Source organism: Oryx dammah, unplaced genomic scaffold (genome assembly GCF_014754425.2).
Source record: "Oryx dammah isolate SB20612 unplaced genomic scaffold, SCBI_Odam_1.1 HiC_scaffold_22, whole genome shotgun sequence".
Classification (NCBI taxonomy): Eukaryota; Metazoa; Chordata; class Mammalia; order Artiodactyla; family Bovidae; genus Oryx; species Oryx dammah.
In genome coordinates this window covers 26,188,328-26,203,631 of record NW_024070206.1, presented here as the reverse complement: position 1 = coordinate 26,203,631, position 15,304 = coordinate 26,188,328, and the positions used below count along the sequence as shown (strand labels likewise).

General features: G+C 44.5%; 1 protein-coding gene across 1 annotated transcript in view; it reads left to right on the top strand.

The window, feature by feature from the left end:
- Window positions 1–6,449: 6,449 nt before the first annotated feature.
- TYMS (thymidylate synthetase) overlaps window positions 6,450–15,304 on the top strand; it is a 13,376-nt gene continuing 4,521 nt past the window's right edge. Inside the window, exons 1-3 of the mRNA XM_040264697.1 lie at window positions 6,450–6,765; window positions 12,244–12,317; window positions 14,360–14,534. Of these exons, the coding sequence (XP_040120631.1) occupies window positions 6,555–6,765; window positions 12,244–12,317; window positions 14,360–14,534 (460 nt within the window). The 5' untranslated portion in view covers window positions 6,450–6,554. The remainder of the gene's footprint in view (window positions 6,766–12,243; window positions 12,318–14,359; window positions 14,535–15,304) is intronic.

The following is a 15,304-nucleotide window of genomic DNA, read 5'->3' as shown; positions in this document are numbered from 1 at the left end:
GAACAGACATCTTAAAATTTGCTTACTAGTTGAATTTCTTTTGTGCATCCTAGTCAAGGCAGCGGGTAGGTTTTTGTCAGTGTTTTGATTAAATCAACACATCAAGGTCTCAAACCTGCCATCAGTTGAAAGAGCAACATACTAAGGAAAGTAACGGTAAAGATGGAGGAAAAGAAACACCCTTGTCATTTCCTTTCAAATCTATGAATACTTGTGAGGTCCTTAGTCTAAGAATGTAGCTCATTAAAACATGATAACCGATTTTATAGTTTAGAACATATATTAAGAACCCTCTGCTGGAATTCTCATCTACTCATCTAGTATCCTTAGTGCCTAACTTTATTGATTGGTCTGCGATGTGTTTATCTCCCTATTCCAAACTTTCCCGGCTGCTGTGGCCAGGATCCACAGTTACAGGCTGTAACAGAATGTCTTGCGTGCCCCAAGTACCTAATAAGCAGTTGGGAATTGGTTCTTACCGTAATTATCAGAATGAAAGGCACTCATAGGAAACGCATTGAATAAAGTAGTGTGCCATAAGCAGTAGAAGTTAACTGAACAAATACTATGTGCATGCAGAATGCACTCCAGAAGGAGTGCTTTATCTTCACATCAGAGACAAGGGCCTTTGTAGAGGTTTCATGAGTCAGGGCAACTGAGAAGATCCCTTTGAGTAGTATTATTAAAAATATCCATACAGATGAGTTTTCTGCTATTTTGCTATGTGTTAATTTTTTCAAAAGCCAAGAGTATTTATTCTGTTACTCATCCTAGACTTTATTTCAAAGGAAAAAATGCCTTCTGTCTGTAAGTAATTTATTAATATTTTGATTACTGATGCTTTTTGTAAAGGTAAAAACTGATACATCCTATACACAGCAAACAGAATTACCTCTTCAGCTGAGACCTGAAAATCTCAAAATACGTAAGATAATGAAGTAAATGTAGTTGCAGGAAAATATGTCACTTATGCAGATTCTTTACCATCTGAGCCACCAGGAAAGCCCGTACATATTGTACAGTACTGTTAATTTTCTTATGTTGAATGGCAGCTTAACAGCTATTCAAACTGAATTAAAAGTGAACATTCCTTTTTTAGAAAATCAAATGTAAATATCACTGTATTTTATGATATATTCACAGTTTGTATATTAAATATTAAATCACCAGGGTGTCTGTGTTCTTTCACTTCTACTACAAATGTGTCACTTTCTAATTAACAGAGAATTTTTCTTTCAATTTGCTTTTGAGCTTATAATATATAATATTTGACTTATTGAAAAAAATCTGTAATTTATTCCTTTGTTTAGTAAAGATCTATAGCTTCTCTATAGTTTTTTATGGTAAAATATGCATAACAAAATTTACTATTTGAATCAGTTTTAAGTGCACAGTTCAGTGGCATTAAGGAAATTCATATTGTTGTGCAGCCATCACCATCAGCCATTTCCTGGACTTTTTTCATCTTCCCAAACTGAAACTCTGTCCCCATTAAACACTAACTCCCATTCCCCAGACCCTGACAACCACCATTCTGTCTCTATGAATCTGACTACTTTAGGTATGATTCCATGAAGTAGAATATTTGTCCCTTTGCAACTAGCTGGTTTCACTTAGCGTTAATGTCTCCAAGGTTCAATCTATGTGGTAGCATGTGCTGGAATTTCTTTCCTCTTTAAGGCTGAATACTACTCTGTTGTACATGTGTATCACATTTTGTTTATCCATTTATCTGGAGATGGACTCTTGGGTGGCTTCCATCTCTTGGCCATTGTGAAGAGTGCTGCCATGCATATGGGTGTACTGTTTAGATTCTTTTAAAAATTAACAGAATGGTGCTGACTTTTAACAAGGCCATACATACTGTATGTAAAACACAAGATGTTTTTGGCTGACACTTACTTAACCTCAGAATCTGGACCTTGGTGCAATATGAGAAGAGATTCATTTGTCAGTATGTGTCACCAAGGATTACACTGGGGATATATAAAGTCAGTCACTCTATACATAGACTATGTATAGCCAGTCTTTCAAATTGTAGACAGCAATATAAAGAGAGGACTCAAAACCTTTAAAACATTTTTTTTTCACCCAGTCTTGAGCTATTTGGTAGGAAGGCTAGTCAAGTAGACTTAAAGTTCAAAGGCAGTCCACTGAACATAGTCAATTTCAAATGAAGGTAAAGCTCTTGTATCTGAAGGCTATAGAAAAAAGTACACTATTGATAGAATTCTGGCTAACTTACTGTACAGTAAATCTAAATAAATAGTCTATTCTGCCATATATTTGACATATTTGTCAAAAAAGGTGCCAAAAAAGCAAGTTACAAAAGGAATCTATTTTATAGCCAATGTTTATCAACAATTTGTAGAGTGAAGAAAGGAGAGGGAAATACTGGATTCACTGCAGTAGTCAGAGAAAGCCTTTGCATGCAGGCTGACCTGGATTTTAATCCTGACTGCCAGATTTTCTAGGGGTTCGACTAGGCAAGACCCTTAATCTCTCTAAACCTCAGTGGTTTTATCTATAAAATAAAATAAAATAACCATAAAGTTTTTGCCTTATTGGGTAGTCTGGAGAACTATAGTGAGTCATGATGATAAGCATCAATCGGTGGCAGCGGTGGTGAGTAAGTCACTAAACTTTATTCGACTCTTTGCAGCCCCATAGACTGTGGACTGTCGGGCTCCTCTCTCCATGGAATTCTCCAGGGAAGAATACTGGAGTGAGTTGCTGTACCCTTCTCCAGGAGGTCTTCCCGACCTAGGGATCAAACCTGGGTCTCCCACATTGCAGGCAGATTCTTTACCAACTGATCCACCAGTAATACTATTATTACTTAATACTTGACTCATAGTTGGCTCTTAAAAATTTTAGTTTCATACTTTCCTTTGTCTAGTTGTGCCAACATTTTTAAGAGTTTACCCTACAAAGAAGAACCAGTATCCAGGTCAATAATATTCAAATGTTCTTGTTCTCATATACCCTAAAAGGAACCTGAAAAATATAAATATGGTGTGTCACATAATTTTTCAGTAAAAGTTGAAAGAATAGGAAATTTTATTTTTCCCAGGAGGATCTTGGTTTGATGATAACTGAGAGAGTCTGGTTTCTTTACTGGTGACTGCTCTATAAATGAGTGATCCTTTCATATAAGCACATCAGTCACTCATCCAACAGCACTTATAGCACAGTGCCTCCCAGGCATCACCAAGACAGACATATTATATTATATTATATTTATATTTATAATTATAAATATTAGCATCTTAAAAATAAAACTCATCCTTCTTTTAAATATGCCCAATGGAATCTATGAATCATGACAATTTAATACTCAGAATCATCCATTTAAACAAATATACACATTTTTCTTTAACAGTAAGAAATTTTATCTCATTCCATTTTCTCCTTAAACTCTCATTTTCACTCTATTTTCTTCAGAGAATTTTATTCTAAAGTAACATGTTTATGCTTAAACAACTTTATTGATCAATATAAATATTTTTAAAATTTGAAAATATTTAAAAATTTCCTGAGACACAAAAATCTAGGTATCAAATATTCATTCTGGATTGAGTTATTATACATATAATTTATAATGTACATAATTGATCAAAATAAACATTACATATTTCTATGACTATTAAACACAGTGAAATTTTTAACAGAAATAGATCTCTTAATGAGAAGAAAGAGCTTTTTTTCTCCCAGTAAGTTAATGGATCTATTAACAATGATTATTTCTTCCAATTCATGGGGTTGCAAAGAGTCGGACACGACTAAGCGACTGAACTGATACTGATTTCTTCCAAGAATGAGATAGGATTCAGCATCCCTATCATCCTTGTTTTGTGTTTTTATAGACGCAAGCACTGACTAAAGCTGAGGGTATAATGCATTCAAAGTTGGACTGTTCTCTCCCTAGCTCTTCCCTTGCTGGTTTTGTTTCACTTTTCAGGTCTCAGCTCAAATGTGACCCTCCTCAAGGAGACTTCTCCTAATGGTGGGATCAAAAGTAGTCCTTCTGAACCTGGTTATACAATCATCATCACACCTGTCACTCTCTGCAGGTGTCGTGTTCAGGGATTTCCCATTGCTCCTCTGGGCTAGAGTGTCAGTTCTTGTGCCAGGAACCTTGTCTGTCTTGGTGATGCCTGGGAGGCACTGTGCTATAAATGCTGTTGGATGAGTGACTGATGTGCTTATATGAAAGGATCACTCATTTATAGAGTAGTCACCAGTAAAGAAACCAGGCTCTCTCAGTTACCATCAAACCAAGATCCTCCAAGCAACACAATGGAAGAGGAACCTCCTTGCGGGCAGGGGAGTCTAAGCTTGTATCCTGAGATTCACCCTGCGGTATAAGTGATATTCTAGTCTAGCAACTAAAGTGTTAGTCCCTCAGTCGTGTCTAACTCTTTGCGACCCCATACCAGGCTCCTCTGTCCATGGGATTCTTCAGGCAAGAATACTGGAGTGTGTTGTCATTTCCTTCTCCAGGGAGCAACTAAACAGCTCAAAATAACAAAAGGGAAGTAAACACATAAGAGTAACTGCGACCAGACAATCTGGGAGATTTCCTGTCTGGGATCCTACACATGGTTGGAAATGTGTGGAGACATTTTGGGTCAGTGTGGGGTGGAAAGATTGCCTACATTTAGTTGGCCCCCCGCCAGTATCAACAGTCCTGCAGTAATTGACATGAAGCACCATCCCTTGCTGGAAAACTACGCCTGTTGCACCTCATCTTAGCTTCTAACACCCAGGGGTGCTTTCAAGCTAAGGCAGACAACATGAGTCCCCATCCCTGTCTGAAGCCTGTTTTCTGAGATCAAGTTTTCAACAGAGCCTTCTCTTCCCAAATGACCATCAGAAAGAAAGCCCACTGCATCTGGAGACGGCACAACCCAGACCATCAGCCCCAAAGCAGTTACAGGTGACTTTAATACTATGGGCGTGGCAGGGTGGGATGGGGAAGGTGCTGGGGAGAGGGGAAGAATGAATCTGGTTGATGGAGGAAAAGCCAACCTAGCAGGTGATGGATTAAATAGATTTAATAGATTAAATTATTTAAAACAGCTGCTCCCTGTGCACTACAGTTTACCCTTTGTGAGCAAAGTGAAAGTGAAGTCTCTTAGTCGTGTCCGACTCTTTGCGACCCCATGGACTGTAGCATACCAGGCTTCTCCGTCCATGTGTTTTTCCTTGCAAGAGCACTGGAGTGGTTTGCCATTTCCCTCTCCATTTGTGAGCAAACATACAACCAAACAAGCAAGAACATTCCAACTCTGAGGCTCCCAAAATGTTCCCTGAAACACTCCCTTAGCCTAGTCTTAGTGCTTGTTTTTCCTTCTGATTAACCCAAATGGCCAGCTATTTTGTAAACTGTCTTCAGGATTGGATTTATTTTATATAGGTTTTGTGCCCTGTAAAGACACAAATACTGGGAGTCCCCTAGGGCCCTAGTGGGTTAGGATTCCAGTCTTTTACTGCTGTGGCAGCTTCCTACCCTGGTGGGGAACTGAGATCTCAAGCCAGAGGCACAGATCAAAGAGGGAAAAAAAAAGTGCAACATTGTTTTCTCTGAGCAGATTAAGCAGACCTGAGGGTATTAGTCTTCCCAGAATGTTTTCCTGTTAAAAAAATTTAACCTTGAGTTTGAGAAGTGCCCTACAGCAGAAAGATTCAAGAATCTTGCTTGTCTATCTTTATTGTCTATCAATAAAATTGAGATGAGAGGAGGAAGAAAAAAGAAAAACCATCGACTTTACTGAACGGAAATAAATAGTATGTTTCATACAGAGCCCACATCTCATTCTTCCTAACCCCAGATGCAGCAACAAGAAATTTATTGAGCATCTACTATACCCTCAAGACATAGTTGACTCAAGACGGCTGTTGCACGTACATGTATTAGTACCTTTTAAACGCATTGTAAAATATTTTACACCCATCAGTGTTTATATCATAAACATTTCACTAATATTGAAAAATTTGGTATGCAAAACTGAAAAGGGCTGGCTGTCATTAACTTAAAAAGCTGCCTTAATCCATTTGCTCCAGCTGCTAGCCTTGAGTGAGGATGCGGGGAAACAGAAATGCAAATCACTTGCAGGAGCCCCCCTCAGTTGCAGGAAACATCTCAAAGAAAGGGTTTTGTTTTTCGATGTCATGAACACGTGGAAATTGTTTCAGGCTTCCTTTGATCATGGAAAGGCGCGGTCGACCCCGAGTCTTTCCAACGAGAGTGGCTTTTCTCAGGCAACACACCAAGATACAGCTTTAGAATTTCTTTCTAGGCCAAGGGTTCTTCAGTTTTAAAATGGGACATAAGCTACTGGGGAAGGCGAGAGCATTCTTAGCCCAAGGCCCCGCGAGCTCTCCGGACGCAACGGGCTGTTTCTCGCGGGATCGGTTGGGGCCTGCGTCACTGAAGCGTCACAGGAAGGGGCGGAGTCTCGCGCTGTGGCGGGAAAAGTGACTTCTGGGAAGCGCTCGGAGGCCGTTCCCGCCGCCGTCCGGCCCTCGCCGCCGCGCCCGCAACCAGCACTATGCCAGCCGCCGGCTCCGAGCCGTCACGCCCACTGTCGCCGCCCGCCGTGCAGGAGCAGAGCGCCGAGCCGCGGCCGCCGCCGCCGCACGGGGAGCTGCAGTACCTGGGGCAGATAGAACACATCCTCCGCTGCGGCTTCCGGAAGGATGACCGCACCGGCACTGGGACCCTGTCGGTGTTCGGGATGCAGGCGCGGTACAACCTGAGAGGTGAGGCAGCCGCGTCACGGGGGCGGGCGGGCCCGGTGCGCGCGGAGCTGCGGTGGGGAGAGCGCTGCGGACAGGCCGGGCCCAGCGACGGGCGTTTAGCCCTGACCTCTGCAGCGTGAGTAAGGGGAATGGCTTTGGCCCCACTTTACAGACGCCGAAACTGGCTCGGACTCGAGACGTGAACTTGGATAAGGTCACACGGCCGGGACGGACAGAGCTGGGAGGTAAAAGCAGGCCCTCTGGCTCTTAATCACCCCGGTATGCTGTCTCCCCTAAGCCGGCTTGGCTCTGCAGCGCTATCCCCAGACTAGAGTGCGGGAGACGATCTGCCCGGGCTTGACCTAACCTTAACCCTTTTCGCCACTCCTCTTCCCTCCGCGTTGACTGTTCCGCTTTGTTTTTAAAAATTGGAGCCCAGATGACGTGGGCGGGGCCTCGGCGGGAGGAGACCGCTGGGAAGCAGGGGCGGAAACTTGGGGCTCGTGACAGTTCTCTCAACTGGTCCAGCGAGCCAGCTTTCCTCCCTAATCTTGAAACAGAAACGCGAGAATCTGAGAAGTTCTTATTAATTTTTTTTTTGGAGTGTGGGGGACCGTGCCACAAGGCTTGCGAGTTCTTAGAACCTGGGCCACAGCAGCGAAAGTGGGGAGTTGGAACCACTGGACCTCCAGGGAATTCCCTTATTTGCTTTGCTGTGGCTCAGGTGGTGAAGAATCCGCCTGCAGTGCGGGAGCCCTGGGTTGGAAAGAGGGTCTGGAGAAAGGAACAGTTACCCAGTTCTGTATTCTGACCTGCAGAATTCCATGGACCTTATATATAGTCCATGGGGTCGCAAAGAGTCGGACACGACTGAATGACTCTCACTTTCCTGGGGAGAAAAGTTGTTAGTGCCAGGCTCTCAGGGGACAAAGAGGTGGGATGGGTCGGCCTCAGACAAACGTCCGAGAAATAGGTGTGGAGGGTGGTTGTGAGTGGGGAGACCAGCTGCTGAAGGAGGTGCACCCAGGTCAGGGCAGAAACCCTCTGCCACACACCCATTGCAGAGACTGGAAAATCGGGAGCTGCTGTGACCAGATTGGCTTGGACAGCTCGGGGAGTTTTGTCTTTAGTCGAGGGATTCGCCTTCCTGCAGCTTCTGCATGGTAGCCTCCCATGAGCCACAGATGTCATTTTCACTCCAGCGCCTCTGCTTAGACTTGGGCCCTGTTGTTTATCTTCACCTATCTTCAGCTTCCTCATGTGCTCAAAATGGAGGAAATGATCCCCTAAATGGAGGGGATGTAGGTGCTTGTAGACTCTGCCCTTGTTACATGAGTATCACCTGTACAGTCCGCTGAATAGGTACTGAATTTAGAGATAAGCTTTTACTTTTTCTCAGCTGTTTGATGCAGACTTACCACCTCTTGGTGCCTGTAAAATGGAGATGATAATGGAGAAATAACTCCAGAAAGAATGAAGGAATGGAGCCAAAGCAAAAACAATACGCAGCTGTGGGTGTGACTGGTGATAGAAGCAAGGTCCGATGCTGTAAAGAGCAATATTACATAGGAACCTGGAATGTCAGGTCCATGAATCAAGGCAAATTGGAAGTGGTCAAACAGGAAATGGCAAGAGTGAACGTTGACATTCTAGGAATCAGTGAACTAAAATGGACTGGAATGGGTGAATTTAACTCAGATGACCATTATATCTACTACTGCGGGCAAAATCCCTCAGAAGAAATGGAGTAGCCATCATGGTCAACAAAAGAGTCCGAAATGCAGTATTTGGATGCAATCTCAAAAACGACAGAATGATCTCTGTTCGTCTCCAAGGCAAACCATTCAATATCACAGTTATCCAAGTCTGGGCCCCAACCAGTAACACTGAAGAAGCTGAAGTTGAACGGTTCTATGAAGACCTACAAGACCTTTTAGAACTAACACCCAGAAAAGATGTCCTTTTCATTAGAGGGGACTGGAATGCAAAAGTAGGAAGTCAAGAAACAGCTAGAGTAACAGGCAAATTTGGCCCTGGAATACAGAATGAAGCAGGGCAAAGACTAATAGAGTTTTGGCAAGAAAATACACTGGTCATAGGAAACACCCTCTTCCAACAGCACAAGAGAAGACTCTACACATGGACATCACCAGATGGTCAACACCGAAATCAGATTGATTATATTCTTTGCAGCCAAAGATGGAGAAGCTCTATACAGTCAACAAAAACAAGACCAGGAGCTGACTGTGGCTCAGACCATGACCTCCTTATTGCCAAAGTCAGAGTTAAATTGAAGAAAGTAGGGAAAACCACTAGACCATTCGGGTATGACCTAAATCAAATCCCTTATGATTATACAGTGGAAGTGAGAAATAGATTTAAGAGACTAGATCTGATAGAGTGCCTGATGAACTATGGAATGAGGTTCGTGACATTGTACAGGAGACAGGGATCAAGACCATCTCCATGGAAAAGAAATGCAAACAAGCAAAATGGCTGTCTGGGGAAGCCTTACAAATAGCTGTGAAAAGAAGAGAAGCGAAAAGCAAAGGAGAAAAGGAAAGATATAAGCATCTGAATGCAGAGTTCCAAAGAATAGCAAGAAGAGATAAGAAAGCCTTCGTCAGCGATCAATGCAGAGAAATAGAGGAAAACAACAGAATGGGAAAGACTAGAGATCTCTTCAAGAAAATTAGAGATACCAAGGGAACATTTCATGCAAAGATGGGCTCCATAAAGGACAGAAATGGTATGGACCTAACAGAAGCAGAAGATATTAAGAAGAGGTGGCAAGAATACACAGAAGAACTGTACAGAAAAGATCTTCATGACCCAGATAATCACGATGGTGTGATCACTCACCTAGAGCCAGACATCCTGGAATGTTAAGTCAAGTGGGCCTTAAAAAGCATCACTATGAACAAAGCTAGTGGAGGTGATGGAATTCCAGTTGAGCTATTCCAAATCCTGAAAGATGATGCTGTGAAAGTGCTGCACTCAGTATGCCAGCAAATTTGGAAAACTCAGCAGTGGCCACAGGACTGGAAAAGGTCAGTTTTCATTCCAATCCCAAAGAAAGGCAATGCCAAAGAATGCTCAAACTACCGCACAATTGCACTCATCTCGCAAGCTAGTAAAGTAACGCTCAAAATTCTCCAAGCCAGGCTTCAGCAATACTTGAACTGTGAACTTCCAGATGTTCAAGCTGGTTTTAGAAAAGGCAGAGGAACCAGAGATCAAATTGCCAACATCTGCTGGATTATGGAAAAAGCAAGAGAATTCCAGAAAAACATCTATTTCTGCTTTATTGACTATGCCAAAGCCTTTGACTGTGTGGATCACAAGAAACTGTGGAAAATTCTGAGAGAGATGGGAATGTCACCCTGCTTATTTAACTTCTATGCAGAGTACATCATGAGAAATGCTGGGCTGCAGGAAGCACAAGCTTGGAATCAAGATTGTCGGGAGAAATATCAGTCACCTCAGATATGCAGATGACACCACCCTTATGGCAGAAAGTGCAGAGGAACTAAAAAGCCTCTTGATGAAAGTGAAAGTGGAGAGTGAAAAAGTTGGCTTAAAGCTCAACATTCAGAAAATGAAGACTGTGGCATCTGGTCCCATCACTTCATGGGAAATAGATGGGGAAACAGTGGAAACAGTGTCAGACTTTATTTTTGGGGGCTCCAAAATCACTGCAGATGGTGACTGCAGCCATGAAATTAAAAGATGCTTACTCCTTGGAAGAACAGTTATGACCAACCTAGGCAGCATATTAAAAAGCAGAGACATTACTTTACCAACAAAGGTCTGTCTAGTCAAGGCTATGGTTTTTCCTGTGGTCATGTATGGATGTGAGAGTTGGACCATAAAGAAAGCTGAGCACCAAAGAATTGATGCTTTTGAACTGTGGTGTTGGAGAAGACTCTTGAGAGTCCCTTGGACTGCAAGGAGACCCAACCAGTCCATTCTGAAGGAGATCAGCCCTGGGTGTTCTTTGGAAGGAATGATGCTAAGGCTGAAACTCCAGTACTTTGGCCACCTCATGCGAAGAGTTAACTTATTGAAAAAGACTCTGATGCTGGGAGGGATTAGGGGCAGGAGGAGAAGGGGATGACAGAGGATAAGATGGCTGGATGGCATCACTGACTCGATGGATGTCAGTCTGAGTGAACTCCAAGAGTTGGTGATGGACAGGGAGGCCTGGTGTGCTGCGATTCATTTGCTCGCTAAGAGTCGGACATATCTGAGCGACTAAACTGACTGACTGACTGACTGATGGAGCCTCAAGCAGGATTGTATTGAAGATCAGATAGGATTGTGCATATCAGGTGTTTAAACAGATAACTATTTTTAGTTCAGTTAAAAATAAAGGTTGGGGGCTTCCCTGGGCCTCCCTGGTTAAAACACCATACACTACAGGGGGCATGGCGTTCATGCTGTTATAGGGGGAACTAGGATTCCCACATACAAAATGGATAACCAACAAGGATCTGTTATGTAACACATGGAACTATGCTCAATGTTAGGGAGCAGCCTGGATGGGAGGGGAGGTTGAGGAGAATGGATACATTTATGCCTGAATCTCTTTGCTGTTCATCTGAAACTATCATAACATTGTTTATTGGCTATACCCCAATACAAAATAAGTTCAAAAAGAAAAAAGGAAACAAAAGTTTTAAAAATATATAAATAAAGGTGAAGTTTCTTTGCAAATATTTACGAACTAAGAGAGTCCCTCAGACTGCAAGGAGATCAGTCCTGGGTGTTTATTGGAAGGACTGATGTTGAAGCTGAAACTCCCAATACTTTGGCCACCTCATGTGAAGAGCTGACTCATTGGAAAAGACCCAGATGCTGGGAAAGATTGAGGGCAGGAGAAGGGGATGACAGGATGAGATGGTTGGATGGCATCACCGACTCGATGGACATAGGTTTGGGTGGAGTCCGGGAGTTGGTGATGGACAGGGAGGCTTGGCATGCTGCGGTTCAGGGGGTCGCAAAGAGTCGGTCACAACTGAGTGACTGAACGGATTCAGTTTTAGCCAGGGCAGTATCTGCTGTTCCTGGTTGTGAGCCCATTCTCCCTGGCAGGATAATCATGCAGTAGGGGCCTTCAGGCTGTGTCATAGGGCACATTCTGTGTGTTGTCTTCAAACCTCTGGGAAGGGTTCGCAGTGACTGGGTAGTGGCTGCTGGTTCTTTCCCTGTCCACATGGGCCTCCCCGCCCCATCTCTGTGTGAAATTCCTGTGTCTGGTGGTCAAGGGGTGCAGGAGGGTGATCTCATCTGAAGTGTGTCACTGACTTGGGGCTGCAGCCTTGGGAACCCGACTCTGATCCGGGGGTGCCTGCGTGGCAGAAGTCACAGGTTTCCAACTCCTCTGCAGTCAGTTCCCAGGCCTTCTGTCCTGGGGCATGTCCTCTTCTTTTTCCAGAAAAAGTTGGATGGCATGTTTTGTCTTCTCATCTTGAAATTACATGGCAAACTGTTTTCCAGATGAATTTCCTCTGCTGACAACCAAACGTGTTTTCTGGAAAGGTGTTTTGGAGGAGTTGCTGTGGTTTATCAAGGTAAAGAAGTTGCTGCTACTGGAAGTCAATAATCTGCTGTCAGCACAGCACCAGCGAAATCCTTTTAAACGCGCATCCTATCACTGCTTGGCCTAAAGTCCTTAGTGGCTCCTGTTTTATTCAAGGTCCTTACAGTCCTGTGTGCTCTGGCCTCAGCCAGAGTCACGCTCGCTCTGCTCCTCTCACCCTGGCCTCCTTGCTGATCTTTGAGCACACCAGGGCGTCCCCATTTGGGGCTGGAACTCACCACTCCTGCTCCGTGGAATCCCCACCCCCATGTAGCACCCTCACCTTCAACTCTACTCAGTGAGTTTTCCCTGCCTCCGATCTAACACCGTGATTACCCCCACCCCTCCTTTGTTTTTTCTCTTGAGAAGCCTCATCTTATATATAAGGTCTTCCCCATTTACCCCCTTCAAGGGAGAAGGCAGACAATAAAATACTATCATTTAAAAAATTTTTATTTAAAATAAAATTTTTTGACATTTAGAAAAGTACTATAAGCTCCACGAGGGCAGAGAATTTCTCTTGTCTGCTGTTGTGTCCCCTGGAACACGGCCTGCCACACAGTAGGCACTCACAGGGATTGCTGACTGAATATAGATCCCAGCTGTGCTCTCCTGGGGGGTAAGTTAGAAGAGGCTCTTGAGTAATAAGCTGAGCATGGTGATGGTGGGGCAGCGGCCACACCTGTGTCTCCCTTTCATCTCATCATCTCCCCTTCATCTCACTGGTCTGAGACTCTGGCCAACACTGCTGACAGGGTGCCTAAAGAGATGGGCTCTCTTGGGCTGGGCTCGAGGTTGGGCTTCCTTCTGTGGCTTGTATTGTCTTGGGCCAAAGCGGGCCTGAGACCGCAACGCATTTTAGAAAAGGTTTAGGTTTGGATACAGATCTCAGAAGAGGATGTTTGCAGACAAGCTAGAGCCTAGGCTGAATGGATGGGGAGGGAGACTTTTGAAGCAACATGAGTGATCAAGAAATGAGTCACTGGAAGTGAAAATAATTAGTACAGACTCAACGACAGAAAAGGAAGAACTGAGATGCTCAGAAATAGAGGTCATGCGCTTGTTTGATCATAAAGCTGGAGTGCAGGATTCCACTGAGTCCTCACCAGGAAGACAGCAGACCCACCTCATAGTCACTCCATGGGTGACTCAAGATAGAGGAGTTGGCGTACCTACACTTCAGCTGGGGTCTTTGGGCGAGATGGGGAGATGCAGTCTGTGCCTTGGTTCGTATCTGTAGAGTGCCAAGCGTTTGCTTGTATTATCTGCTCCTCCCAGTAATGTGGGTGGTGATTGCTACTACTGTGCTCTTTCTTGGGTGCAGATACTGAGGCTGGAGGGTTCAGGGAGCTGGTCAGAGGAGAAATGAGGAGACGGCAGGCCTAGCGCCCGTGTGTGTGGCCTCACTGCCTGCTTGTAACCATTATAGCTCATCCCACCCAGAGGCCAAATGGGGTCTTGACCTGGATGCACCATCAGGATACATGGGCCAACTCGAGATGAAATACGTAAGAGGAACATAAAGCTTATACTTGGCACCAAAAAAAACCCCCAAAATCCACCAAGAACCCACACCTTAACTTTGCAAGTGCATGTTGTTGATAAACATAACTCGACAGTGGCACTTGTGAAGATACGTGACTGACATATTTGACAGAAAAGCTAATACTGCTCAGGCCTCTCAGTGGAAACATCCTATGTAACAGGTCTAAGATACACCAGACACATTGCGAGTGTGGAGTAAATTCATTCTGGGGTGTCACACTTAGTCACAAGACACATTTAGTTAAGAAACAGAACTGTTAGATGGGAGCAATGAAAGGACTTGGAGATGTTTAGAAGGCTTGGTTGAGAAGAACAGGAACAAAGATTTGAGGGAGTAATTGCAAAGAAGGATCAGCCTGTCCCGGGCGTCTTCGGGACGTCTGGGCTGGGACCAGCCTGCCTAGTGATGGGGCGTGTCAGGTGTTGCCCCCATCTGTCAGCACAGGCCCACTTGTGGGCTTGGAATTCACCGGATGCCGTCTCTTACAGGGATCCACCAACGCTAAGGAACTGTCTTCCAAGGGAGTGAAAATTTGGGATGCCAACGGGTCCCGAGACTTCTTGGATGGCTTGGGCTTCTCCAACAGAGCTGAAGGGGATTTAGGCCCGGTTTATGGCTTCCAGTGGAGGCATTTTGGGGCTGAATACAAAGATATGGATTCAGGTGAGCTGGAGGGGGACCTTGGATTTCCTGAGTGTCTCTCACAGCCTGGGTTTGTTCTGTGGCTGCAAGTGAAGCCTGGGGGATAGGAAGCTGATGATGGGGAAATGGATATATAACTTGGACCTTGTGAGGGGCTGCTTCGGATCCAGGGGGTCGGGTCGGGTCACACACCAGGTGGTCAGCACCTGTGGGTCTGGGCATCTTCCATACCTTGTTCATCAGCAGACAGTGACCTGGTGGGTGGTCGGTTGCTGTGTTGGAGGCAGGCTGGAAGTTCATCTGGGGATGAGTCCCAGGGACTGACTGTCCTATGGTCACCTTGATCTTCCTTTTCAAGACTGAACCACCCAGCACGCTGCCGGTGGCGCTGATGTGATAGCACCCGTCTTGATCGCCCTCTCCTCCCCACCCTGCTGGGGTGGAGATGAAACATCTCCCTCCTGGACGCCCACCCCCCTTTGTCACTTGGCACCACCTCTCACACAAATTAGCGTTGGTAAAACCCACAGCACTTAATAGATTTCTCCAGCCTTGCAAATTTGTGTGCAGTTTCAGCCCATGGAGATTTATGTAGCCATCAGCACAATCAAGATACACAACTGTTCCATTACAGGCCATCTTTTAAAAAATCTTCTCTGGAACTGTGATAGTGACAGGGCTTTCTTTCCCCAGATTAAGAACTCCTGGACTCGAGCATAGTCTGCCTCCAGCAAATAGACATTTAACCATAGAGATGGGAGGCTTCACGTATCTCAGCTTCCAGTTCACTC